Below are 25,524 nucleotides of genomic sequence, written 5' to 3'. Positions count from 1 at the left end.
CACCGAGTCCAGGGCTACGCGGTGCTTGCTAAAAGTGGTGACCAGTGGAAAAATAAATTGATGATGACCGTCTTAGTGGTCCTTCTAGGAACTGGGCATGGGGGCAGCATAAGGGGAGCGGACCGACCTCACCGCCGTGGGCGTGCCCAGGCCACCGACATCACGAAAAGGGCGGACCTTGACCGCTGACGTCATGAAAAGGGGTGAGGCCGGCCGCCGACTTCACGAAAGGGGGCGGGCCTGTCCCCCCTTAAGCGTCTGGCATCTACGGCGGCGCTGGGCATCCCCGTGCGCACTGGTGAGGACAGGCATCAGGCTGTTTTAGCAGGGAGCTGCTAGAGGGGCAAAGGTGCATTTTGCCCTTTAAAGATCGGGCAGCATGAACACTACGTCTAATGAATGGTTTTGGACATATTACTTTGGCTGTGAATTCTTTGCTAGCCGTACACATCTATTCACACATTAATTCACAAGCAGGATTTCACTCTAGCGGGGCGGCATCTACATGGCTGCTGCTACTTCTCACAGCAGCGATCACATCTGAATTAGGCCCACTGTTTCTCTAAGGCTAACAGGCAATGAAAGCCCAACACATAAATTTGCCATCTTAAATAATTTGATGTTGCAGTATAAGCACCCTAGTTTACTTTGGCACTCCGTTTGGAAACCACTTCTCCGTGGCATTGTTGTTGCATTCTTGGTTTTCAAGTTATTTTTTGGGGGGTTTTTTTGTGCAGTAAATCTGTGAAGCAGATAAGCTCTACTAACTGATTGCTGGGGTTCTTCCTTTCCGTGTTTTCTAAGGATCGTGTGGCTAAATCAGGCCTTTTATTATGTAGTGTTTTGTAAGGCACATTGCCTCTTCACCTCCACCCTCTTCAACCTGCAAAAGTAATTAACATATAGAAGAAGATTCAACACTCTGGTGTGAGTGAAGCAACCGGTCAAGTACTGAAAAAAGTTAATTATTTTTACAAAGCACTTCATTGTATTTTATTCTGTAAAATTTGCATGGTTTTATTTGTTTTCAAACAGCTATAATTCGGCACAGAGTGGCCCTGTACTGCTGGAAGAGAGTCAGAAGGTCCTGCTGCGCCTGATGTCTCACTGGATGCCAGCTGTGAGATCGGAGACATATAAATATTCTCTTGAAATTGTTACGGTAAAAATAATTTTCAACACTAAAAGCCTTTAAACAGACCACCTTCTTAAACTGTATGCTGTACTTTAGCCAATGACAAGTGAAAGCTTTTGAAAATGAAACATAATTTATATGCATGTGTTTCAGCTTTGCACAATATGTTAACTTCACTGTATATTAGACTTCTTTAAGGTTTTTTTGTACAATTTTTTTTTTTTTTTTTTTAATAAGGATTTTATCTACCAACTATTTTGTAGTAGGTGGATATCTTAACTTTCCTTTTGATTTCTGGAAGTAAATGTAAAAGATTCAGTGCAAGACCTGTATATAATAATAATAATAATAATATCTTAAAGACCAAGTTGTTTGGTTAACATAAGAAATCTGTTAAGTGAGTGGGTTAAGAGTAATGGTGTGTACACACGGTGAGATTCCCTTGCTATTCAACTAGATTCGAGTGCTATACAATCTTTGCTATCTCTGTACTTTTTATATACAATTCATACAATCGGCATTAGATTTGCACTATATAGTCATTGCTGCCCTGTCCAGCTGGGTTTTGATTTGTGCTGTCACGGGAGCGCGCATCGGGATCTCAAGGCAAAAAAACCTGTGCTACCTGCATACAATCTGCATGCGATTTTGAGTATATAGTCAAAATCTAATATTAAATCTCACGTGTGTACACAGCAAAATGATTTAAACTAGCTATTAAATCCCGTTCCCTGAAGCCAATTAGGAAAAGAGATGGTAATATTTGTGTTTAAAATCCACCTTCAGGACATATAAAAAAATGAAAGGAAAATGTTCTTGCTACTAAACTTCTTCTACCACACTGCAGCATCAGCATATGGAAAAAGCACTATACATCAAAAGTAAATTCTGTCTATGTAGTTGGAAATTCAAATCATAAGACCAACATTAGCATCCCAATGCGGAGGATCCCAACAAGGGGCTCTGTAAGTACCCTAATGGTGTGTACACACGTTAGATGTGCCTTAAGATCCTATCCATGATCTGGTCAGATAGGATCGTGGATAGGATCTTAAGGCACATCCGATTTGCATCCTATCTTGACTATATAGTGCAGATCTGCACTATATAGACAAGGCAGCCAAGACTTTCTGGCTTCCGATACGTGAACGTGCATCGGGATCGGTTCGGGATCGCAAGGGTTAAAACCCTTGCAATCTGCATCCGATGTTGACTATATCGTCAACATCGGAAAGGAAATCGGACCGTGTGTACACAGCATAACCCTCTCTGACCACCCCCCTAAGACTCCGTGCTTGCAGCCTAACCTTAACGCCCCTCACCACAGCCAAACCCGAACTTCTCTCACCTAGACCAGGACCCTCCTACTCCGCCACCTAAACCTCCTGCCCTGCAGCCTGATCCTAAACCTAAGTGCCTAACTTTAACCCCCCTTCTAAGTGCCTAACCCTAACCTCTCCCTGGCCTAACGTGGCATGACCCCACATACTTAAGATCGGAATGCTTAAGTATGTGGGAATGTCTCCGCTTCAAGGAGACGGGCAAGGTTAGGGGGGAGGTGGGGGAACGTGGCAGGGACCGGCGGCAGGGGGAGCTCCGTTGTAAGCATGTCCCCTTCCGATGTCTGGCAGGGGGCTGGCGTGTGGCGAACCCACCACCAGCCCCTGCAATGATGTAAGACGCCCCATCTGTATATTGCGAATGGACCTAAAATGTATGTGTGTGTGTGTGTGTGTGTGTGTGTGTGTGTATATATATGTGTACATGCTTTTTGGCATTTAAGTGGGTATGGCTCATAGGATAGACAGCAATTAGGTCGACACCACTAAGTCGACATGGTTTAGGTCGACATGGGGAAAGTCAACAGTCAAAAGGTAGACATGGCACACTATTGCCATGGCACACTATTTTATACTCCCACCACGCCCTAGTGGATGGTAGGGCATGAAATACCACCTGTTGGCACATGTCGGCTGTAAACAAAAAAAAAACATGTCAACCCTTTTGACCCTGCCGATCTTACTGCATGTCGGCCTAATACTTTTAGACATAGTGACCGTATCCCATTTAAGTACAAAAGGTTTTTTTCTTTTTTGTATTTGTCTTTTTTTCAAAACGGGAAGCTTTGATGCTATAAATAATAGTTCTGTAAATCTAAAATGTAAAAAAAAAAATTCTGTTAAATATACTTTAAATACTTTTTTGTTATATTATTGTTTTAGGATTCACTAGGCATTCACAATGTTACCAAGCCTGTATCCACAATTTGCAATGGTATAAATTTTCTTCTTCAGCCAAGAGTTCTCTATGAAATCTGTACATTTGGCCTACAGGATTCCAACAATGAGGTACTTTCTTCCTTTCTTAATAGCCACGGCATGGGTGTATACTTTCATCCTTGAACTTGGGTGTTTTGAGTACTGCATAATGTTGCAGGCAGTGGCGACTGTTCCTGTGATTTGGTAAAGTGTTTATGAAAAATGTGGAAACCTTGTGTTCTGCCAAAATATAGGAGATGGTGTTCACCAATTATGGCATTCATTTAGACACTTGAGCCCAGATGGACTAAGCTTCATAAAGTGATAATGTGAAGCGCGACAAACAACTAGCCAATTAGCTCCTACCTGTTCTCTTTCAAACCCAGCCTGTTACATGGCAGTTAGGAGCTGTTTGGCTGGCTGTTTATCACTCTCCATTTTATCTCTTTTTGAAGCTTAGTGCATCTGGCCCTAAGGCCCTAATTCAGGTTAGCTAAGTAGCGAACATTGCTGCTTACCGAGCGCCTGAGACGCTGCCTGGCCGAATACCTGACACCCACCCCACGCCAAATTCCCTTTGAATGATTTCTCCTGCTTTTGCAAATAAGTCAGTCTCAACTTTTTATTTACTAGTGCTATGACAAAAACTGGGTGAACAGCTGACGTCCTGTGGTGTCAGCCACCCTCCCCCAGCAGGCATCGGCCTGCCCACTTACCCATGGGAACGCCCAGCATTTTCATCAGGACACCCATAAACGCTGAGTGTTTTTTGTGGGCGAGCCCTGTTTTTCGCCCCTGGCCCTCCCTACCTGCAGCAAAGGGCCCAGCATGTGTACCTCACCGAAGCCGTTCGCCGTTGGGGGTTTGCACATGCGCTGTCGGGGTTTGCACATGCACATCGACCATCGGGGCTGTGGCGGAATTTGGATCACTACGAGAGATCTTGAAATCAGTTTGATTTTGCAGTGTAAATGATTGCCGCTTTAATAAACTGGAGATTTCTTCCCAAATCCCTCACTTTCAGAATCTCTCATCCTATTACATTTCACCCAACGTTTATATTAATTTGCCTTTATATTATAATTATTGTTCACACTAGGCTGTTTTAGCAGGACACCATGCCCTGCCTAATTTTGAAAGCGCAATATGTGCCCTGCCCATCTAGCAGCCTGCTTAAGCATCGCCGTCGCGATATGAGTAGGTGCCATGCGCATCTTTTAGCATTAACCAGTGCACTCAGGGGAAGCCCAGCACCGCCATGGATTACGGCATTGATATCGGCAGGCCCAGCCCTGATTCTAGAAGGATCACTACTGAACATACTGTACAAACTAAATGGCGCAATACAATAAAGATAGAAAAAATGTCTAACACTGAATGCTAAGTTTCTTATAGGAAGTAGCCATAGATCATTTTATTATGGGTAGGGACCCTTAAATTACTGTAAGTAGTTTGGTATTTAATGTTGATATGGTCTGAATTTCGACGAGCAGTAAGTCCATGTAGACACATACAGTAGGGGGGGGGATTCAATTGTGGGTGAATTGCGGGTTTTCTCACACAAAAGTTCCCCCCTTGGGTAGAGTGCACTTTTTGTGAATCAGACATTTTGGACGTCCGGGGCAAAGGATGCATGATGGGCTGCTGTACCTGGTATTAAACACCATAGTAACTGCATTTTGCATGCTTTGTCGCCAATTGAACTTCCCCCATAATGTCCACATAGTGTTTTTTACATCATTAGAGCTCTACACATCCTAACCTTACATATATTGTCCATGTCAAAATTGTGACTGTTTGACATTTGATATTCCAACCATGTCGATAATCTGGATGTCAAAATAATGACTAGAGCTCTACACATCCTAACCTTACATATATTGTCCATGTCAAAACTGTGACTGTTTGACTTTTGATATTCCAACCATGTTGATAATCTGGATGTCAAAATAATGATTATGTACCAACTATAAGCAATACTGTTGTTTTTATTCAAATATTTATTTCATGTTTATATTAGTTTGTCTTCATTTCTGGCCAGGTATATAAAAAATATTTTGTCAATTTTTCACAGATTTCTTCTGCAGCTAAGGCCATTGTGACATTTCTACTTCAAGGACGCCTTGTGATGACGCCATTATCTTGGAATAAGTTCACTGAAGCACTGTACCCGGTCCTGCCAGTTTTACAGGTACTGCCCAATTCTTTTCACCCATTTTGAGTTAGTTCACCCTTTGAATGCCAACGTTGCTGTGAGATATCCTCAAAATGTCCGCTAAAGATTCCAGCGCTGCTCACAGCGATTCTTCTTTTTTTGGGTGCAATATTTAAACTTTACTGAATTGACTTGGCTGCATTTGTAGTTTTTTATACTAAAAGAACAGGCGCTGTGAGAGATGCTGGCATTTTTAACTAATGTTTTGAAGATCTCTCACAGCAATGTCGGCACTCTATGTTTAAATTGGTAAGCGTTAAGTCAAGGGAGCTGCAGGTGGTTTAAAACCAGGGCGAATATGACCTATGATAAAGAATATGATTACAAATCCTTTAATTGTGTAATATTCACATTCAACTATTATACAGTGGGTTTTTTATTTAAAAAAATAACATTTTGTTTGCTACAGGTTTAAACTTGAATTGGCATGACCAAGCCTTGGTACAGAGATCTAATACCTTATTACTGTATGTGCCCTACACATGTACGGACTTGTGTACGGAGAGCATTCTGAGTGATGCTGCTTCGACCAGAATGCTCGGGTCTCTCAGTGCTGTGTGCTGAACGAGGTGTCAGGGTGCAGTGTTCTCCATTGATAACACTGGCCCCGATCGGTTTTTAATTGGCGGAAGTTACAGACCCACGGTGCCACTCATTAAAATCACTGTGTGGTCTACACGCACCACAATATACAGGCATTTTCTGAGCGAATTAGTACAGTAATGTAAAATCGCTCAGAAAATGCCTGAATATTGCTCCATGTGTAGGGCCCAAAAGTCTTACTTAAAACATGCTTGTTACTACTGTATGTATAGACATTGTGGGTAAATTACTAGTGTCACTTTGTAGACTATACAAATGTATTAGTACTTCCATTTTTTTGCATAGTACAAAAAAAATGTTTTCTACTTAATGGGTGTCTAACTCACTAAGGGGGGTATGCAATGTGCCGCCGCTATTTCCGATGGGGAAAATAGCGGTGGCTCCCTATTCGGGTGCCGGACGGGGTCCCGACAGTCGGGATCCCGACAGTCATTAACCCGACGTCGGGATCCCGACTGTTAAAACACCGACGGCCGGGTTCCCGACGGCCGGCGGCTATTTTCCCTCGTGGGGGTCCACGACCCCCATAGAGGGAGAATAGAATAGGTGGCGAGTGTAGCTCGTCACCGCGCCCGCAAGGGGCTTTGTTGCGCTGGCCACACTGTCTGAGGCCAGGCAGTCGGGATCCCGACGTCGGGATAATGACTGTCGGGATCCCGACTGTCGGTGACTCATACCACACCCCCCTATTCAGTGCTGTCATTAACGACAGCATTGATGCAGGATTATGGCAGAATGGGGCCGACTTCAGAAGCTGTAGGGCCCGTTCTGCCGATTGTTGTGATCCAGGCCGCAGATCAACAATCCATGCCCATTTTTGCGGCCACGCCCCCTTTGCGCCCGTCATTGGGACATTGAATCCCGTCTGTCGTTATGCAGTTGATTTGACCGCAAACGGGCCAGGATCACGGCTGTCGGTGGGCATACCCTCCCATACTACCATCTCATGGAAAATGAAGGTCCTCAAGGACCTTCAACAGTTCATGTTTTCCAGGTCACCTCACAGGTACACAGGTGTACTCATTATTCACTGACACATTTTAAAAGATCCATAGGTGGAGATAATTCTTCCTGTGATTCTGTGTGGAGACTTGGAAAATGTGCACTGTTGGGGTCCTTGAGGACTGACGTTGAGAACCACTCAATGTAATTGCCTAACATTAGCTTTATGTACCTAGTGTTTTATATGTTTTATTATTCAGCTTGGTTTTAAGTAATATTAAATTATAATTCAATCTACAATTGTTCCAGGGCTTTGCTGACACAGAGGAAGCACTGGGCACCTCTATCCTGACACTATGTGAGACATGTGAAAGAGGGGAAGGAGCTTTACCTAAAACAACTCTCTTAAAAGCTGCATTGCGGTTTCTGTATGCCAAAAAACTGACGTGAGTTAACATTTGTAATACAATTGGCTAATTTACATATTGGGATCATTAGTAAATACCTCCATGATTGTAAATTCTGAGAAATTCCTAAAATAAACAATGAGCGGGTTACTTTAATTCTTTTTTTTTTTCAGCAGTTTATCTTATACCACATAAAATGGTTTCTTCTGTTGCATTATTCACCTTATTTTATCTGACTATGGGTATGTGCAATACGTGCTATTCCATGATGCATTAAAAATGTTCATCTTCCATTCTTGTATGAAAATTGGAACATTTACTCTTGTTTTTTTTCAGCATGGTTTGTGTACTGATTACAAACAGAGATCCCTTCAGCTTTCTGAACTAGTAGTGTCTTTCCATAACAGAGTGGAACTCTTACTTAAGGTGCATACTTCTTTGCTTGATGTGACACAATTTTCACTACCATAAAGGTCTCTACCCTTGGGACATGAATTGGTGTTAACTTCACTGATCCACTTGGTGGGATGGATGTGAAGATTTTTTTGTGTATTCCTATGGCTAGGATGGTGTCCGCGTTAGAGGTCCTGTCTTACAGGTCACCCAAAATATTTTTTTTCTCTTAATAAGGAATATTGTTTTCCAGGATTAAGCATTCTTCCTTTAAGTTCTGTTTACATTTTTACATTATAATTCTGCTATGAACTCAATATCTGTATATGGATGACAAAAAAAATCTCTCATTGGCTGTCATTATGTTATTGATGTTTTGTTGCAAGGACACTACAGTCTAGGAAAACTTCTGCCTGCTTCTCTCTGATGCCTACAGACGAGTTGGGCTTTGTCATAATAGACATACTGTAGTTGGAGAACTCCTTGAAGCTGGGAAGTCTATTCTTTGCAGTTTGAAGGCACATTCTACCATATGAGTGAGCACTTTGTGGGCATTGAAACATTTGTTATTGTCTGAGGAGCTGTGTTGGGTAACCTCACTGTCCTTGTAAATACTTGTACAAAAATGTACAGGTTTATTTTTTGTCTGGAAGGTTTTTTGCACTTCAGCATTATAAGCCCACCTATTCAAAGGGGCATCTTTTGTACATCCTGATGGTTTAGGTGGGTATTCAGTCCCAGGTCAGGACGTCCCAACAGTTATGACCCTGGCCTGTTCTCGGCCCGCTCGACTGTTATTTAGCAGGCGTAATTCAATGTCCTGCCTGACGAACGACAAAAGGGGGGCCTGTCCATGGAAACAGCTGTGGATCGTTGAGATACGGCCATGATGCTGACAATACACGGCCGTTCTCGCCAAAATGGGCACGGCTTCTTTTAAAGTCTGGTCCGTTCTGCCAAGATGCCTCTTCAATGCTGTCCTGCAACGGGATGAAGGAGAAAATGGAGACATTTCTCATGACATTTTTTTTTGTCATTATTACTGATGAGAAATTCCCACCAGTTTCTATAGTTGCATCTTTTATACAATTTGGGTGAATTGAAAATAAATACATTCTACTTACGGATTTGTAGAACTTTTTGATGTGTATTAGAGTAATACTACATAGTGAATGGGTGGATAATCTGTTATAAGAAATAATAATGGTAATGTTAGAGTATTCAGTTCAATGGGTGTGTTCAATATTGAACCTTATTATTGTAGTAGATATAAAGTTGGAATTGGCAATTTTACTCTCGCAAAATACTTTCATTTACATGTTTCTCTTTTATTTATCTAGGCTACGGTCACTGGGTGTTAAGTGGTTATTAGTCCACTTAATGAATGAAAGAGAGTCTAACTGCAAGCGCCCGGAATTACAAGGAAATATCATGTCTAAGGCTGTCAGTCTTTATATCACAGAGCGGCCACTTGACCTAAAGCTGGACAATAAGGGAATATCTTTCTTTAAGGTTACTATTGGCATTGATCTTCATATGTAAAATACAGAGTTTTATGTTGCATTCTGTATATTTGATATAAAAAAACCTTTAAGTAACATAATTTTTATTACATAGTTTTTACTAAATTAAAATGTCAGTTGGTTCTTGATCTGACACGTAAGACATGGAAATGTGTATTTGTGTGAATACGGTTATGGAACCAGAAGACTTCTTCAAATGCAGCACTGATGTTTAGGGGCTTTGCCTAACGACATACAGTATATGCATACACATAAATATTGTACACTACATTATTCTGACATTCAGAGTTTTTCTAAATGCTTTGATAGAAATATATATATATATATATTTCTGTTTTTACAATCTAACATTCTATTGTGTGTTCTTTATGCATCCCACAAGTTTAATAATCAGTATGCACTGTGCATTGAATCTGTAGGCAGAGACTGTCAAGAAAGTGGCTGACATCTTTACTTCAGAAAATGTGGACATAACACTTCGCAAATCAGCAGCTGAACAGCTGGCTGTTATAACGCAAGGTAAGATAAGCTAGAAGTTTGTTTTTTATGTTTTGTGTCACCTGAGAATAATCAGTTACTTTGCTCTTTTACTTAAAGGATACATCAGCAGGCACAGCAAATCTTTTGCATTTCATCTGGAGTTGCCATTGCTAGAATATCTTTTTATAAACCCAGTTTAAATGTATTTCTTAAACCAGATGTGAAATAAGTAAAACTCCCTATACAGTCATAAGGGTGATATTTATCAAAGCTTGGAGATAGATAAAGTACCAACCAATCAACTCCTCACTGACATTTTTCTCGCTCTGGGCCAGATGCACTAAGCTTCAAAAGTGATAACACGGAGAGTGATAAATAACCAGCCAATCAGCTCCGATCTGACATTTATCAAACAGTCTGTGACATGGCAGGTAGGAGCTGATTGGCTGGCTGTTTAGCACTCTCCATTTGATCACTTTTGAAGCTTAGTGCATCTAGCCCTTTGCCTGTAAATGACAAAAACTGATTGGTTGATAATTTCTCTTTTCACTAATCAAGCTTTCATAAATGTCTCCCTTTAAAACCCATTACTAATATTCAATTTATGTGCAATGTTTGCACTGAGCTACCGGCAACCAAACAGGCGCATACTGTAAAATAAGTGGGTTATGGAATACTGGTTCACATTTATTTAGAAGATTAAGGGGGGTATTCAATCTCCCGCTGCTATTCCTGACGGGGGAAATAGTGTCGGGCTCTATTCAATGCTGTTTTCCCAGACAATATTGAACAGGGATCTTGGCAGAATGAGCTCGACTTTACAAGCAGTCAGGCCAGTTCTGCCGAGAACAACCGGAATTGATGATCTCCCGGCCGCAGCTCGATGATTTCCGGCCATTTCTTGCGGCCACGCCCCCTTGACGGGACATTGGATCCTGCCTGCTGAGCTGACATCGAGCCGGCTGAGACCGGGTCACAGCTGTCGGGCTAGTCCGACCGTTGTGGCGCCAGATTGAATACCCGCTGAGGGTGAAACCATGCTGCTGTTTTTATTTTGATAATACAGTATTATTTTATAAAACTCAGCATTATAGCTATTGGAATTTAAGAACACAAGTTCAAAAATGAATGTCCCTCCATTTAAAATGTGGCTTTCAGGAAGGTTAATGGAAGTCATTCCATTGACTTCCACATTTTCAACTTGCCACAGTGCTTAAGATCATGTACTACAAATAGTAGAGTGATGCACATATTGAACACCAATGGTTCGAAAGCCCTTTCCAAGCATGCCGCTACTGTACTTTCTCAAATGTGGTGTTTTATTTTTCACCTAACCTCTTTTAAAGTAAATAATTTATCATTGGCACTTTCTTCACTTGCTGCCAACAGATGGCAGTGTTTTGGAGTCACACAGCTATATATATATCTATATATAGATATATATAGATATGTCTGTCTATATATATATATATAGATAGATAGATAGATAGATAGATAGATAGATGATCTATATAGATAGATATAAATATACACTGTATGACACCCCGCAAGGGTAAATTGTTCTAGTGCCTTCGTTTGGGGAATGAGCCCCTAATACAGAACATACATGGAAGGCGGTTGACTCTAATTAAAGAAGTCAAACTATTACATGACTTTTCACAATCACAGTTTGTGTTTTTTCCTGCACAGTTCTGCTTGCAGCCTAGTTTTACTGAAATACAGTGGTAGACAATTTTACTTGCCTACTATCCTCAAAGATATGACCTGTGGTTCCAAAGAGAGTCTTCAGCAACTGTTAATTATTTTAAACATTTATCTGTTTTTTTTTCTCTATAATTAATTTACTTAAACACTAATTTCTTTTTCGTCCACTAGGGGGCACAGGAGTTCACGCTGGGTATGAGAGGTGAGGTAGCAGAGCGTGCACCAAAGGGTTACAAAAATGTACCCAGCATGCTCCCTGCCTCCCTTCTCCCTCATAACCCGCCCCCTGACCCTGGGTCACCAGTTTTTTCTTTGGTGCCAAGGAGAGAGCAGCACCATTATCGCTGCTGTTAGAACAGCCATGGGTTAGAGCTGCTGCGGCGGGTACTCTTTTAGTGAATCACCGGCAGCGCAGCTCCATCACTCGGCGACGGCAGCGTTGGCGACTGGGCTGGGGACTTCCGTCGTGGGACCCTCTCTCGGAAGCTCCCGCATGCTGCACTCCGTCCCCGGGCAGGTAAGCGTCGGTTCCCTGCTTGCAGGGAGCCGCGTCTAGCAGCGATCCCCCCCGTTTGTATGGGAGTCAGCGGGGGGGCAGGCAGTGGGGGTCTGGACTGCTCCACCTTTCCACTAGATCACCAGGGACAATTAGTCAGGCTATGTCCCGGGGGTTGATGCCTGAGGGGGAGGTTAGACAGCCTGGGAACCTACAGCCATACACATTGGAAATGTTGTATATTGGGCCTGGTTAATACTTGAGTGGGAGACCACATAGGAACACCAGGTGCTGTAGGTTAGTCCCTCCCCCACCCCTGGGGACGTGCTGAGGCTTGCTCTCTGATTGCCCCAGGTGTCCCAGCTCCTCGTTAAGGTCCTAATCAGCAGCCATTCTGGCACTTGCTGGGTTTAGAGACGGAGGCTGCTGGGATTCTCCCCCACACCCTGCTCCTGGAAGCCTGGTGTGTGTGTAGTATTTCTCCTCTCCTGCTGCTGGCTGGATTGTTGAGCTCTGCTGATGTCTTCTTTCCAATATCATTGGAAGCTTGAAGACAGCCTGGGATCTACAGCTAATGCTGTATATTGGGCCTGGTTAGTACTTGAGTGGGTGACCACATAGGAACACCAGGTGATGTAGGATTGCCCCAGGTGTCCCAGCTCCTCATTAAGGTCCTAATCAGCAGCCATTCTGGCACTTGCTGGATTTAGAGACGGAGGCTGCTGGGATTCTCCCCCACACCCTGCTCCTGGAGTCTGGTGTGTGTGTGGTATTTCTCCTCTCCTGCTGCTGGCTGGATTGTTGAGCTCTGCTGATGTCTTCTTTACAATATCATTGGAAGCTTGAAGACAGCCTGGGATCTACAGCTAATGCTGTATATTGGGCCTGGTTAGTACTTGAGTGGGTGACCACATAGGAACACCAGGTGCTGTAGGAGTACGGTTGGTGTAATGGTTAGCATTACTGCCTCACAGCAATGAGATCCTGGGTTCGATTCCCACCATGGCCCTAACTGTGCGGAGTTTGTATATTCTCCCTGTACTTGAGTGGGTTTCCTCCGGGTACTCCGGTTTCCTCCCACAATCCAAAAAAAAAAATTTGCCCCAGGTGTCCCAGCTCCTCATTAAGGTCCTAATCAGCAGCCATTCTGGAACTTGCTGGGTTTAGAGATGGAGGCTGCTGGGATTCTCCCCCATACCCTGCTTCTGGAGCCTGGTGTTTGTGGTATTTATCCTCTCCTGCGGCTGGCTGGATTGTTGGGCTCTGCTGCTGTCTTCCTTCCAATATCATTGGAAGAGATGAAAGTTTAAAACACTGTCACCATTCATAGTATTGGCTTTGCATATACGGTGTCTCCTTTTCAGCTTGCTGAATTGTTGAGTTTATCTGCCCATACCAAATGGCTTTGCTAAAGCTTTGTGGGTAAGGCTGCAAGTGTGTTGCTTGGGTGTCAGTGTTGTAACTGCTGGTGTTTTTTGTCTTTTTTCATGGACAGTATGCCTAAGGCGAAACCTGGCAAGGAGACTCCATCTCCGATGCAGCGTACCTGTAGGGTATGTGTGGACATACTCTCTCGGCAGGAGGGGGATATCTGTCCCAGGTGTTTGGCCCTTGAAGCAGATCTTCTGCCGCCTTCACAGCAGGAACCGGCCTGGGCTCCGACCTTGACTCAGGTATTGACATATTGACCGCTTGTCAACTCCTGTACCTCCTGCCCCCTGTGCCCATGCCGCCTGTGGCAGTGGCCAGCACCAGTGTTGGGGCAGCTCCTGCTTATGTAGAGCCCCCTTGGTGGCAATCCTTTGCACAATCTGTGCAGGGGTTGACGGCTACTCTGGCGGGCAGGGATTCCAGGAGGCAGTGTAGGCAGCACAGTCCCGATGCGGGTTCTCCGCGTTCCAATTCGGATTCCATCTCAGAGGGTAGTTCTTATTCTTCAGTGGCGGAATCCGCAGGGGCCGATGACACTTTGTCCTCAGCGGAGGTAGAGTCTCTGATGCAGGAGGTTAAGGCAGTCCTCCAGATGGAGGATGAGGCTCCTGCCCCTAAAAGTAAAGACCTGCTTTTTAAGCGTCTTAAGAAGGTATCGGCCCAGCTCTCGCCTTCGGCCCTCATGGAGGATTTATTGGAGACTGCGTGGTCTCAACCGTTTAGAAGGTTCCAGCTTTCCAAGTGACTTACTACTTTTTAACCTGTTCCTCCCACAGAGAGGGCTAAGTGGGAAAATCCTCCCCTGGCGGATGATCATGTTGCGCGATTAGCTCGCGCTTCAGTACTGCCCATTTCGGATTCTTCATCTTTGAAGGACCCCTCTGAGAATTTCCTCAGGACTGCTTTTTCACAGGCAGGGGCCATTAGGCCAAGGCAGTGTCTGAGTGGGCGGGCAAGGTGTACCACGCTTGCCGCGTCATGGGGGCGAGTCCCCACCTGGGGGATCCCGGGGTGGGAGGCCGTTTTCTGTCCTTTGCGCCGGAGTGGTGGGGCACCTCGACGGATGCTTGGGTCAGGGAGGTGGTCTCCAGGGGCTATGCCCTGACATTCTGGTTCCCCCCTCCTCAGTGTTATTTTTGCACGGGTCTTCCAAAGGACCCAGCGAAACGACAAGTGCTACAGCTTTCCATCTGCTCTCTTTTGGACTCGAACGTCATTGTTCCAGTTCCTCAGGAGCAGAGGGGTCAGGGGTTCTTCTCCACCCTATTCTTGATTGACAAACTGGATGGTTCTCACTGTCCTATCCTGAATCTGAAGTCGCTCACTATTTTTCTGCGAGTGCCGAAGTTTCGCATGGAGTCCCTGCGTTCGATCATTCTCTCACTGGAGCCAGGGGACTTCATGGCCTCGCTAGATATACTTCACATCCCCATCCGACAGGAACATCAGCACTTTGAGGTTCGCCCTTCGGGTCGAACACTTCCAGTTCAGGGCGCTACCTTTTGGTCTATCTACGGCTCCCAGGGTGTTCACCAAGGTGATGGCGGTAAGGGCTGCACACCTGCACCGGCTGGGGGTTCGGATGATTCCATACATGGACGGCCCACTGATTTTGGCAAAGTCCCCAGACCTACTACGGAGTCATTTGCAGGTCGTGATTACACTTCTGTTATCTCACGGTTGGAGGATAAGCTGGAAGAAATCGTTTCTTACTCCTTCCCAAAGGACACTTCACTTGGGAGCTCGGCTGGGCACTCTGTTGTAGAGAGTATATCTTCCAGAGGATAAGATCCACTCCCTTCAGAGGAAGATTCATTCCCTTATAGGTCACAGAAGGGTCTCAGTACACAAGTGTATGGTGGTGTCTTCGACATGGTAGAGTATACACAGTTTCACTCGCCCCCACTTCGGCTTTACACTCTCAGCCAGTGGACAGGAGATCATACTCGTCTAAGGAGTCAATTGATCACACTGCCCCCGAAGAGTCGCCTGTCTCTCACATGGTGGTTAAAGACAGACAACTTGTCTCAGGGCCGCCCGTTTTGGATTCCAACCTGAGTCTTGCTTACCACGGATGCCAGCCTACGGGGCTGGGGAGCGGTTTGCAATTCTCAATCTTTTCAGGGTCGCTGGACGGCTCAGGAGAGTCGCCTTCCGATCAATCTCCTGGAATTGAGAGCAATCCTTCTGGCTCTTCAGAGGTTGGGGTCCCTCATCCGAGGGTGCCCTGTAAAGATCCGGTCCGACAGCACCACGCCCGTGGCCTTTATCAACAGGCAGGGCGGGACACGCAGCAAAGGAGCGATGAAAGAAGTCTCCAAGATATTCAGGTGGGCGGAGAAGCAGGTTCTGCAATCTCTGCAGTCTTCATCCCAGGGGTTCTCAATTTTGAGGCAGACTTTTTAAGTCGGCAAGATAGTGTATGCATTCCCCCTGTTTCAACTCCTACTTCGCCTTCTGTGGAAGTTCAGGAAGGAGGGAGGAATGATGATCCTAGTGGCCCCAGATTTGCCCCGTCGAGGTTGGTACGCGGATCTATGGAACCTGTTGGTAGCCTCTCCTCTGAGTCTACCTCTGCGTCCAGACCTAATTTCACAGGGGCCATTCCGACACCCGGACTTGAGTCGCCTGGCTTTGACGGGCTGGCTGTTGAGGTGTCCCTCTTTAGAGGTTTTCCGGGTTCCTCAATCGTCTCCTTTAGAGCCTCTGGAGGAGGTGGATCTGAAATGGCTATCCTGGAAGGTGGCTTCTTGTTGGCTATTTCCTCAGCACGAAGGGGGTCTGACATGAGTGCATTATCATGGAAACCGTCTTTTCTGGTATTTCACCCGGACAGGGCGGTTCTTTGTACCAAACTGGATTTTCTTCCAAAGGTGGTGTCTGAGTTTCACCTTAACCAGGAAATAGTGATGCCTTCTTTTCCAGGTTCTTCTGAAGCTGAAGCTTCTCTTGATGTAGTCCGTGCGTTGCAGATTTATCTTCGCAGGACTAAGTCAACTTGTAAGTCGGGTTCACTGTTTGTGCTTTATGGGGCCAATAAGAGGGGCTGGCCCGCTTCCAACCAGTCCTTGGCGAGATGGCTCAGATCAGTGGTTCGCCAAGCGTATCTTTCCGCACTGATTACTCCCCCGGAGGGGATTACTGCACATTCTACCAGGTCTGTGGGTACATCCTGGGCCGCTAATTGAGGCGCCTCGGCTGAACAGCTCTGTAAGGCGGCTACTTGGTCCTCTTCCCAGACCTTTATCAAGTTTTATGCATTTGATACCTTTGCATCGGCTAATGCACAGTTTGGTAGACATGTGCTTTCCGCAGTCCAGGAGCGTCCCCCACCCGTGAGGGGACAGCTTTAGGACGTCCCAGCGTGAACTCCTGTGCCCCCTAGTGGACGAAAAAGAAAATAGGATTTATGGTCTTACCTTGATAAATCCCTTTCTTTGAGTCCATAGGGGGCACAGGACGCCCTCCCAGACGCACCTGGTAGCGGGGCTTCCTATGTAGGAAAGTTCCATGGCTTTAGGGCCTGTATGCTATGTGGGTGTGCGTTTGCTCTTCCTTCTTCTCTGGCTCTGCTCCTACCTTGGGCTTGCTAACGAAACTGGTGACCCAGGGTCAGGGGGCGGGTTATGAGGGAGAAGGGAGGCAGGGAGCATGCTGGGTACATTTTTGTAATCCTTTGGTGCACGCTCTGCTACCTCACCTCTCATACCCAGCGTGAACTCCTGTGCCCCCTATGGACTCAAAGAAAGGGATTTATCAAGGTAAGACCATAAATCCTATTATTATGATTGCTCTACATTTACCAATTTGTGTCAGCACTTCATGTATTCTACAGATTAAGAAAATGTATATATTAAGCAAGCCTTAAATCTTCCATATATGTTATTTTGCTTTGATTGTGACTTTTCTGGCATTATGGACATCTCACATCTGGTTGTACATTACAAACTATTTTATGGAACTCCACAGTTGATATGTGGTATACTCACGGACAGTGTGGAAAGAATGGTAGTAGAATCTACAGTAAATTTATTTATACCCCTTTTACACCACCTCAAAACCCCGGGTCTTTGGCGGGTCAGAGGCGGTATTACACGGGACTTCTACCCACAGAACACGGCTAGGACCTGGGTAGAGGGCGGTTTGAATGGGTACACCGGGTCGGATGAGCCGGCTCCCATTTACATCAATGGGGACGTACAACCTGTGGACTGCAGCGTCTGCAGGTTGGATGGGGGGGAGACAGACAGACAGCCTGTGCTGCTGTCTGCTATACTCTGCAGACAGCAGCGGCGGCAGGGGAGGAGGTGAATGGATGCCTGTGCGCGGCATCCATTTACCTCCCGGATGATGGCTGGGGGGTGCACGGGGGCTGGGGGTAGCCCAGCAGCTTACCTTGGTGCTGGGCTGCCCCCAGCACGGCGATCGGTGTATCCGGCGGGGATCACTGCAGTCCCGGCGCTTGGAGATGATGTCATCTCCAGGCACCGCCTCCGTCTACACTGCGTGTGGGAACCGCAGTGTAAATGGAGTAAATCCCGGATCCGACCCGGCTTCTATCCTTTTTCCAAATGCCGGGTCGGATCTGGGATTTTTGGTGTAAAAGGGCTATTATGGAGCAGGAACTTAAAGATATTAATTTGCTTCATTATTTTTACTTTTAGCCTTGTGTATTTCCAGATATGACCATGCATTGTGTTGTAAAAGAACTTGGGGTTGTGGAAAAGATCAGGAATATTTTACAGAAATGTGTGCACCAAGATGGACAGGTAAGTACATTTACTGTGTAAGGTTTAGCCATACCATTAAGGGGCATGTATTTATATTAAAAAATTATGTAAGTCCTTCAATTCCTTTCAAAGTGCATTTCATAGGCCAATACAACCACGGTCAAACACAGAATCTAGGCATGCAGCATATCATTTTAATCAGAGTCTGCTTTTGCATCCTATTTTGTTGAGTAAAGTAAACTTTAAATTATAAACCACATTGAGTCTTGCTGGAGAAAAGAGCTATATAATTTTTTTGTTAGTGTCATACAGTATATATATTTTGGTAGATCACTGAATTATTCATTTAGTATTTTGTCACTTTTTAGTTGGATGTAATATGTCTACCTCAAAAAGATAATGTATTTTTTTTTTAAATAAATATTAAATTTCCTTTAAATGCCATTTGGTCTGATATATTTAGGGTTTTCGGTTTCCTTATTATGCCATCAGTGATAATGAGATCTACATTTATTTAGGGCAGTGGTAGAGAGTAGCAATACAATGTCCTTCTACTAGAAAATCAAGGAACAGTTTAAAGTAGTGTTTATTTGATTGTAAGCATAATTCCTCTTTCTAGGAAACATTGGAAAGCATGAAGAGTAGGCACTAAATAGTTATATCTATTGAGGCTGAACTGCCTCATTTCCACCTGAAATTGTAGGTGTAACACAAAAATGTTAGGAGAAATTTGATTCTCATTCTATATGAGATTGAGATGCCACGGGAAATAACTTAAAACAATGGGGATGGGGGATACTAAAAAACAAAACAAAGGCTTGGAGACACAAAATTCCGCATCGGATCGGAGTCAGGAGGCCGGACGGGCTGCACATAAGGTTTGCTAAATCTTATGTGCTGCCCAGAGCCATGCGGGGGACTGCAGCTGGCGGGGGACAGCGCAGGGAGCCGGGCAGGAGGAAGCCGCTGCCGTCAGCAGGGGGGGGGGGGGCGACGCAGGGAACCAGTGAGCCGGGAAGGAGAAGACGCAGCAGTGGGCAGCGGCACAGCGGGAGCAGAGCACTTAATTAACAAAAAAGCCCATATAAACGAATAGGAAGCCATCGATTGGCCGAGACCATGCAAAACTTGGCATGAAGTGCCTAATAGCATGTGATCCCTCCCTGGGAGCTGCTGGGACAATCATGTAGCTAATTTTGGACCTGCACAGCTTCCATAGCTGCCAGGGAGTTAGGGTTAGGCATTAGAGGAGAGGGTTGGGGGGTAGTTGGAAAAGGTAAGATCCCTTACAGGGCCCCTGTCAGGAATATCTATAATATGATACCGGATCTGTCTTTTGACTGACCGCTGGGATACTGTATGTATCCCTCATGTGTATATATAAACTTAAAATAATTGAATATTAATTTTGTGCCCCTTCCATTAAACATTTGTTAGTATTTTGTGTCGACCCCTTTTATATTTTTTCACCCCCAACCTTTATGCATTTACATCGGGATGCAGTTTAAATCCCGGCGGTCGGGATCCCGGCGTTCAAAATCCCGACGCCGGAATCCCGAACGCCGAAATTCCGACACTTTCTCCCCCCGTGGGTGTCCACGACACCCTTGGAGGGAGAATAAATTAGTGTGCCAAGCGTAGCGAGGCACCGGGCCCGCTGCGTGGCGAGCGCAGCGTGCCCGCAAGGGGGGGCGATCCACGTCCCCCCCTTGTCGGGATTTCGGCGCTCGGGAATCCGGCGTCGGGATTTTGAACGCCGGGATCCCGACCACCGGCTTTTCATGCCGAATCCATTTACATCATCACCACCCCCTACATTTGTGCCCATCAACACCCTCCTCACTCCATATATATATTATGCCCATCACACTTGACCACTTATACACTTTTATTACATCAGCCCTCCCCCCTCCCTATATCATTTCTGCCCCCCCAACATGTTATACACTTACTGGCTGTCTGTGCTTGGGGATTACTCCAGGGAAAGAGGTTCCTTCAGGTTCTGCAGTGCTGCTGTTATGTGACTTCGGGCTCCTCAGGCAGTGCTGCTGCTGCAAGCAAGCCGCTGCCAGCACAAGCTTAGTGTAGATAAAAAAAGCACAGCAGGGCTTGCTGTGTGCCGGAGCCTCCACCCACCCACTACTCTGAACAACTACTTACAGCTGCTGGATTGATGACAGGTCGGTGCCTGTGTTGCCCGTCTCGTGGCTGCCCTTTCAGCAGCACGCAGTCAGGTGGGTGGAGGCTCCGGCGCACAGCATGCCCTGCATTGCGTCCCCCTCTCTACACTGAGCTTGTGCTGCTGGCAGCGGCTTGCGTGCAGTAGCAGAACTGCCTAAGGGTCCGGAAGATGCATAACAGCGGCATGCTCCCTCCTCCGCTCGCCGGCTCTTCCCCCATGCCACTTTGTGCGGCATCAGTCACTACCAGGAGGCCCTCCCATATTTACCCGGTCCCTGGACATGTCCTCATGCAGGAGGACGGCGGCCATGTTCTTGTAGTCCCGGCCATATACTGAAAGCCACGGCCGGTGCCACCTACAGGAGGTGAACAATAAGCTGGTCCACCGGGTGGCCCGCAGGAGTACTTGATAGATCGGCCCGGGGGGCACAGGGCACCCTGCCCCCCGGCCCAGCCAGCCCCTGCTCCTCAGTCGACCCATTTGTTTCCAGTATCCCCCAGACACATACATTTTAATTGTGTCTTTAAAGTAGTTTGATTTTAAAACATTTTCGATAAGTGTGTGTTTACTTTATGATGTAATTCATTCATTTATGCTTATTATCTTTTCTGAATTCTCACTTACCCAAGTTAGCAATAACAGAATGCTTTTCGTGTTTTCTTTTCCAGGCTTTTGAGTGTATAATTTTGCCATGCATAACACTCCTACGTAAGTTGCTGTATGCCGATTCTGTATTGCGCTTGTCATTGGCACAGGATCCAGATTTCCTTATTACATTATTCAGAGGTTTGTACTGCAAAACAGTTTGCAAATATTATTTATACAAGCTGAAGAAATATGTTCTGACTGTTATACTGAATCCTAAAAATGTCTGATTAATTTCGATTTGAGTGGAAATACGAGATATGTTAAATAAGAAAATGTCACCATGCAAATAAAAACTAATTTACAAGAAAGCCTATTTAGAATCTTTTGCTAGACCTAGAGAAGCTAGAAAGTGTCAGGTTCTTATTCATTGTGTCTCTTTTACTGTACTTGTAGCTACAAATTTTGGGCAGAAATCTTACTCCAGGGTCTGTAAAGAAGGTTCCCAGATACTGAACAGTCTACCGTTTCTACAAAGGCAACAAAAAATAGAAACAGATATAGGTTGTTGCGCCTGGCAGCCTACGGTGGGTGCACCTACAGCAGTGACCCCTCACTACATAGAACAGAAACAACAACAAAAAGATGAAGTGCTCCCTCCGTTGGCGCCAACGGAGGAGTCTTCAGTTCCTACTTATCCATGATGCCTACTATTTTGACAGGGGTGTTCAAATTTCCACAGAGATTCATGCTGTGTGTCCAACTATTAAAAAAAGACAGAAAGAAATGAAGGGAGTGTGTGAGACATGCCCTTTTTCTATAATATAATGTAGTCCTTTCAAAAACCATTACTGTTTAACTAAAGTAGCTAAATGAAACATTACTTAAACTATAGTGTATTAAGGGGCATACACACAGGGCGATTTCAGCCCCTTTTCGAAGTGATCTGACCAGATCGCTTAGAAATGGAGCACTGATCACTCCGTGTGCATGCCCTACAGCAATGGCGATGCGCAGTCCTGCGCGTCGCAATCGCTCACAGGGAAAGCCCATGCTTGCTCTGACTTCCCTAGATTGCGGGGCTTTGCTCAGCATCTAGCTCACCCAAAAAGCCGGGTCGCCACGTCTGTATGCCCCTTGAAACAGATGTGTCTTTTTACTTTTATATACATATGCTGGTATCAAAACGAGCCATTTCCTGTGAGTAATCTGAATATGCTTGGAACAACCCTTTTCCCTGTCAAATTGGTAACATCAAAATTTAAATCTATATCTATATATCTATATATAGATATATATATATATATATATATATATATATATATATATATATATATATATATAAGCAGTATATAGATATATATATATATATATATCTATATACTGTATATATATCTGTATATATATACTTTTGCATTAGCACTCTGTACAAAAGAGCAATGTTCGTAGTTTATACTGTCGTTTTAGATGATCATAAAACTTTTTGTTGACACATGAATTCTTCACCTTTGCTAGTTGGTGCAGAATATGGTGATCAGGCCAGTATGTGAGGTGATGGAGAAGTACATTTTACTGGAACATTGATAAGGTTCTAATTTAATCTTTAAATGAGACATTATGCAAGTATGCTTGCTCTGTTCAGGAAAAGAGTGATTTGCAGATGTGTCCACCTACATCTAGTCTCCTTTCACATTAAACAGCCCTTTTAGGCAAACTTTTTGCAACTTTTTCTGTTAAAATGCATCTTATTAGTAAAACACAGGGAATAGGACCAACAAGCAGCTTCTGCTGATTAAAGTGATATGCGGCATCTCTGCGTAAGAAATGGAACATTACAGTGTGATTGGCAGTCGCACACTGAATATTGACATGCTGCATAGCATTTTAATCAGCAGATGCTGTTTGTGTGTCCTTTTCACTACGTGTTTCAAATAGAAAAAGTCACAAAAAAGACACCCGGAACTACAGTCTCACAGACCTTATGCGTTATACAGTATATAACACGACATGTATCGCATGGAGGTTAGATGTATGTGGACACATATTTGTATATAAATATACAGACTATTTTGTCATGCAGTTTTGTTCAAACATTTGTTAAACTCACACTTAAAAGAATGTGTCATGAACTCAAGTTAATGGCCACCTTTACATTAAAAAGCAAATTTAAAGCATGTAAAGGATGCAGACAGTGTGGGTTATGTACATGCACAAGGTACCATCTATCTGTACTTTGCAACAATGTTTCAAGTTGCTTCGGACTTGATTCCGGCCCAAGGTGTATAACTACAATATCTAGAATTGACAGATGTATTCCTCTTTGTGAGAGATTTATAAAGTCATCACTGAGAAGAATTTAAATGCTTCTGCTATGATACTGTTTTTCAGTGTCCCTGCTGTTGCAGACTGATGGTGCATTACTGGTTGAATCTGGAGCTGTGATCTGCCTGCTTCTATTTGATGAAATATCTAGAATGGACACATGGTAAGATGGGGCCTTTCAAAATGGCTCACATTGCACATATGAAGTTTTGTGAGGTCTTGCCAAGAAGCTTGTTGGTTATTTGTTTTCGAAGCACGTGAGGGCATTTTGCTTGGTGCAAGCCAATTTGACCAAATGAGACTGCTGAAAAGTAAGCTGCATATGTATTAAAACAATTGCACATAAATATAGCATGCTTAAGCTGAATATACACTATAAGATTATCTGTCCGATCTTTCTTGTTGAAAATTTGTTAATGTATGGGAGCAAATGGCAAATGATCATTTTTATATCAAACACTGGAAAACAGACAAAAATGGCCATTCAGACATATCTGTTAAAAATCAATTTGAATTAAACAATTAATTAAAACGTCCCTTTTTCCCATTTTCTGGCTTTTGGGCTCAAATGGTTGCTTGTCCTTTGTTGCCGTACATTGTCCGATTTTTGCTCCAACCAGAAAGATTGGACATCTAGGGGGTTATACAATCTTGTATTCTGTCGGAATGTTATGATAGTCGTAATCCTGGCCCGTTTGCGCCTGGCTTGACGGTTTCTTGGCAGGCAGAATTCAATGTCTTGCCTGTCGAGTGGCAAAAAGGGGCATGAATTGTCGAGCTACGGCTGTGAATTCAAAAGTATACAGTCACTTGGTCGACCGCAGAAAGTTTGACATTTATGGGGGGGGGGTTTGCGCTGACATGTGCCGACAGGCGGTATATCATTCCCTACCATCCACAGGGCGTGCAGGGAGAAAAAAATGTGTGCTCGAAGCATGGTGAGTGTGGTGCACCGATACGGTGTCCATGTTGACCGTGTCGACATTTGGGACACAAAAAGTGAAAAACCCATGTCAACCTTTTGACTGTTGACCTTCCCCATGTCAACCTAATGCTTGTGTCGACTTGATGACCCGGTTGACCTAAACCCATGTCGACATTTTGGTGGTGTCAACCTGTCGACCTTCATTGGTCGACCTAAGAAATGTCGCACTTCCTGCGGTCAACCAAATGATCACAACCTGAATTTGACCATCCACATCCGTTTTCGACAAAACAGATCTGACTGGTTTGAAAGTCGGACCTGTTTTGTCGAGATCAGCCTTCAATGCTGTCAGAAACGGCAGCATTGAATAGGCGGTGGGCACTATTTCCCCTGTCAGAAATAGCGCCGGGATTGAATATGCCCCATAATCGTATTGTGTGTATCCAGCATCATTCCCCATCGCAAGCAACCAGCAGCATTTGTCATGTTTACATCAGGCATACACCCTTAAACCCTTACACCCAACAAGGTTATAAGCAAAAATTCAGCATTTGCTTTGATTGAAAAAAAATCAATCAGTTAGGTCTGATTTTAAATTCTAAGAAAGAAAAAAACACTTCTAAAATGTGACAGATATGTTTGAAAGTTGCAAAATAAATGTCCCTCCATATACTGTATGTATGATCAATTAAAAAGCACCGCCTGCTTCAGAAGTAAATATCAAATTGAACCAATTAGTGGCTAGGTAATGCTGGTGACAGTCATCAGATTTTGGTCATCGTGTAGCCAGACAGGCTTGTATGAGTCTCCTTGCAGCGCTCTCTGTCATCACCCAACAATATACTTCCCCTTCCATCCGTCTTTCAGTCTCTCATAGCCTACTGTAAGAAGGCACAGGATCTGCATACGGCCATAAACCCTTTTACGGGAAATGACAGGTACAAAGTTCTATATAGTAAACTAAACAAATGGGTAAATCAGTCACTATATGTTCACTTAAACTTTTATGCACATGTGCTGCCGCTTTGTGCAAGTGGGTGCGAAAAATTGATTATTCGCTGGCCCGTTCACCTAGCAGTGCAGATGGCGGTGTCGAGGGTGAGCACCCATGGGAACGCCCAGTGTTACATGGGTGTTCCCATTAAAACTGGGCATTCTCATGTAAATGCGCCAGTGACGCGGGCAGCTGACAT

The 25,524-nt window shown here is 44.5% G+C and overlaps 1 protein-coding gene across 2 annotated transcripts in view; it reads left to right on the top strand.

Annotated features, from left to right (window-relative positions):
* RTTN (rotatin) overlaps positions 1-25,524 on the top strand; it is a 206,338-nt gene that overhangs the window by 96,501 nt on the left and 84,313 nt on the right. For both annotated transcript variants that reach the window (XM_083187719.1, XM_083187718.1), the window contains 9 exons: positions 1,036-1,162; positions 3,358-3,483; positions 5,468-5,584; positions 7,463-7,599; positions 9,294-9,465; positions 9,896-9,995; positions 18,268-18,356; positions 21,168-21,285; positions 23,473-23,569. In XM_083187719.1, the coding sequence (XP_083043845.1) occupies positions 1,036-1,162; positions 3,358-3,483; positions 5,468-5,584; positions 7,463-7,599; positions 9,294-9,465; positions 9,896-9,995; positions 18,268-18,356; positions 21,168-21,285; positions 23,473-23,569 (1,083 nt within the window). The remainder of the gene's footprint in view (positions 1-1,035; positions 1,163-3,357; positions 3,484-5,467; positions 5,585-7,462; positions 7,600-9,293; positions 9,466-9,895; positions 9,996-18,267; positions 18,357-21,167; positions 21,286-23,472; positions 23,570-25,524) is intronic.

The sequence above is a fragment of the Crinia signifera genome, chromosome 5 (genome assembly GCF_055691185.1).
Source record: "Crinia signifera chromosome 5, ASM5569118v1, whole genome shotgun sequence".
In the NCBI taxonomy this organism is placed as follows: domain Eukaryota; kingdom Metazoa; phylum Chordata; class Amphibia; order Anura; family Myobatrachidae; genus Crinia; species Crinia signifera.
The sequence above is the reverse complement of the archived record's forward strand: the minus strand, read 5'-3'. Positions and strand labels throughout refer to the sequence as shown.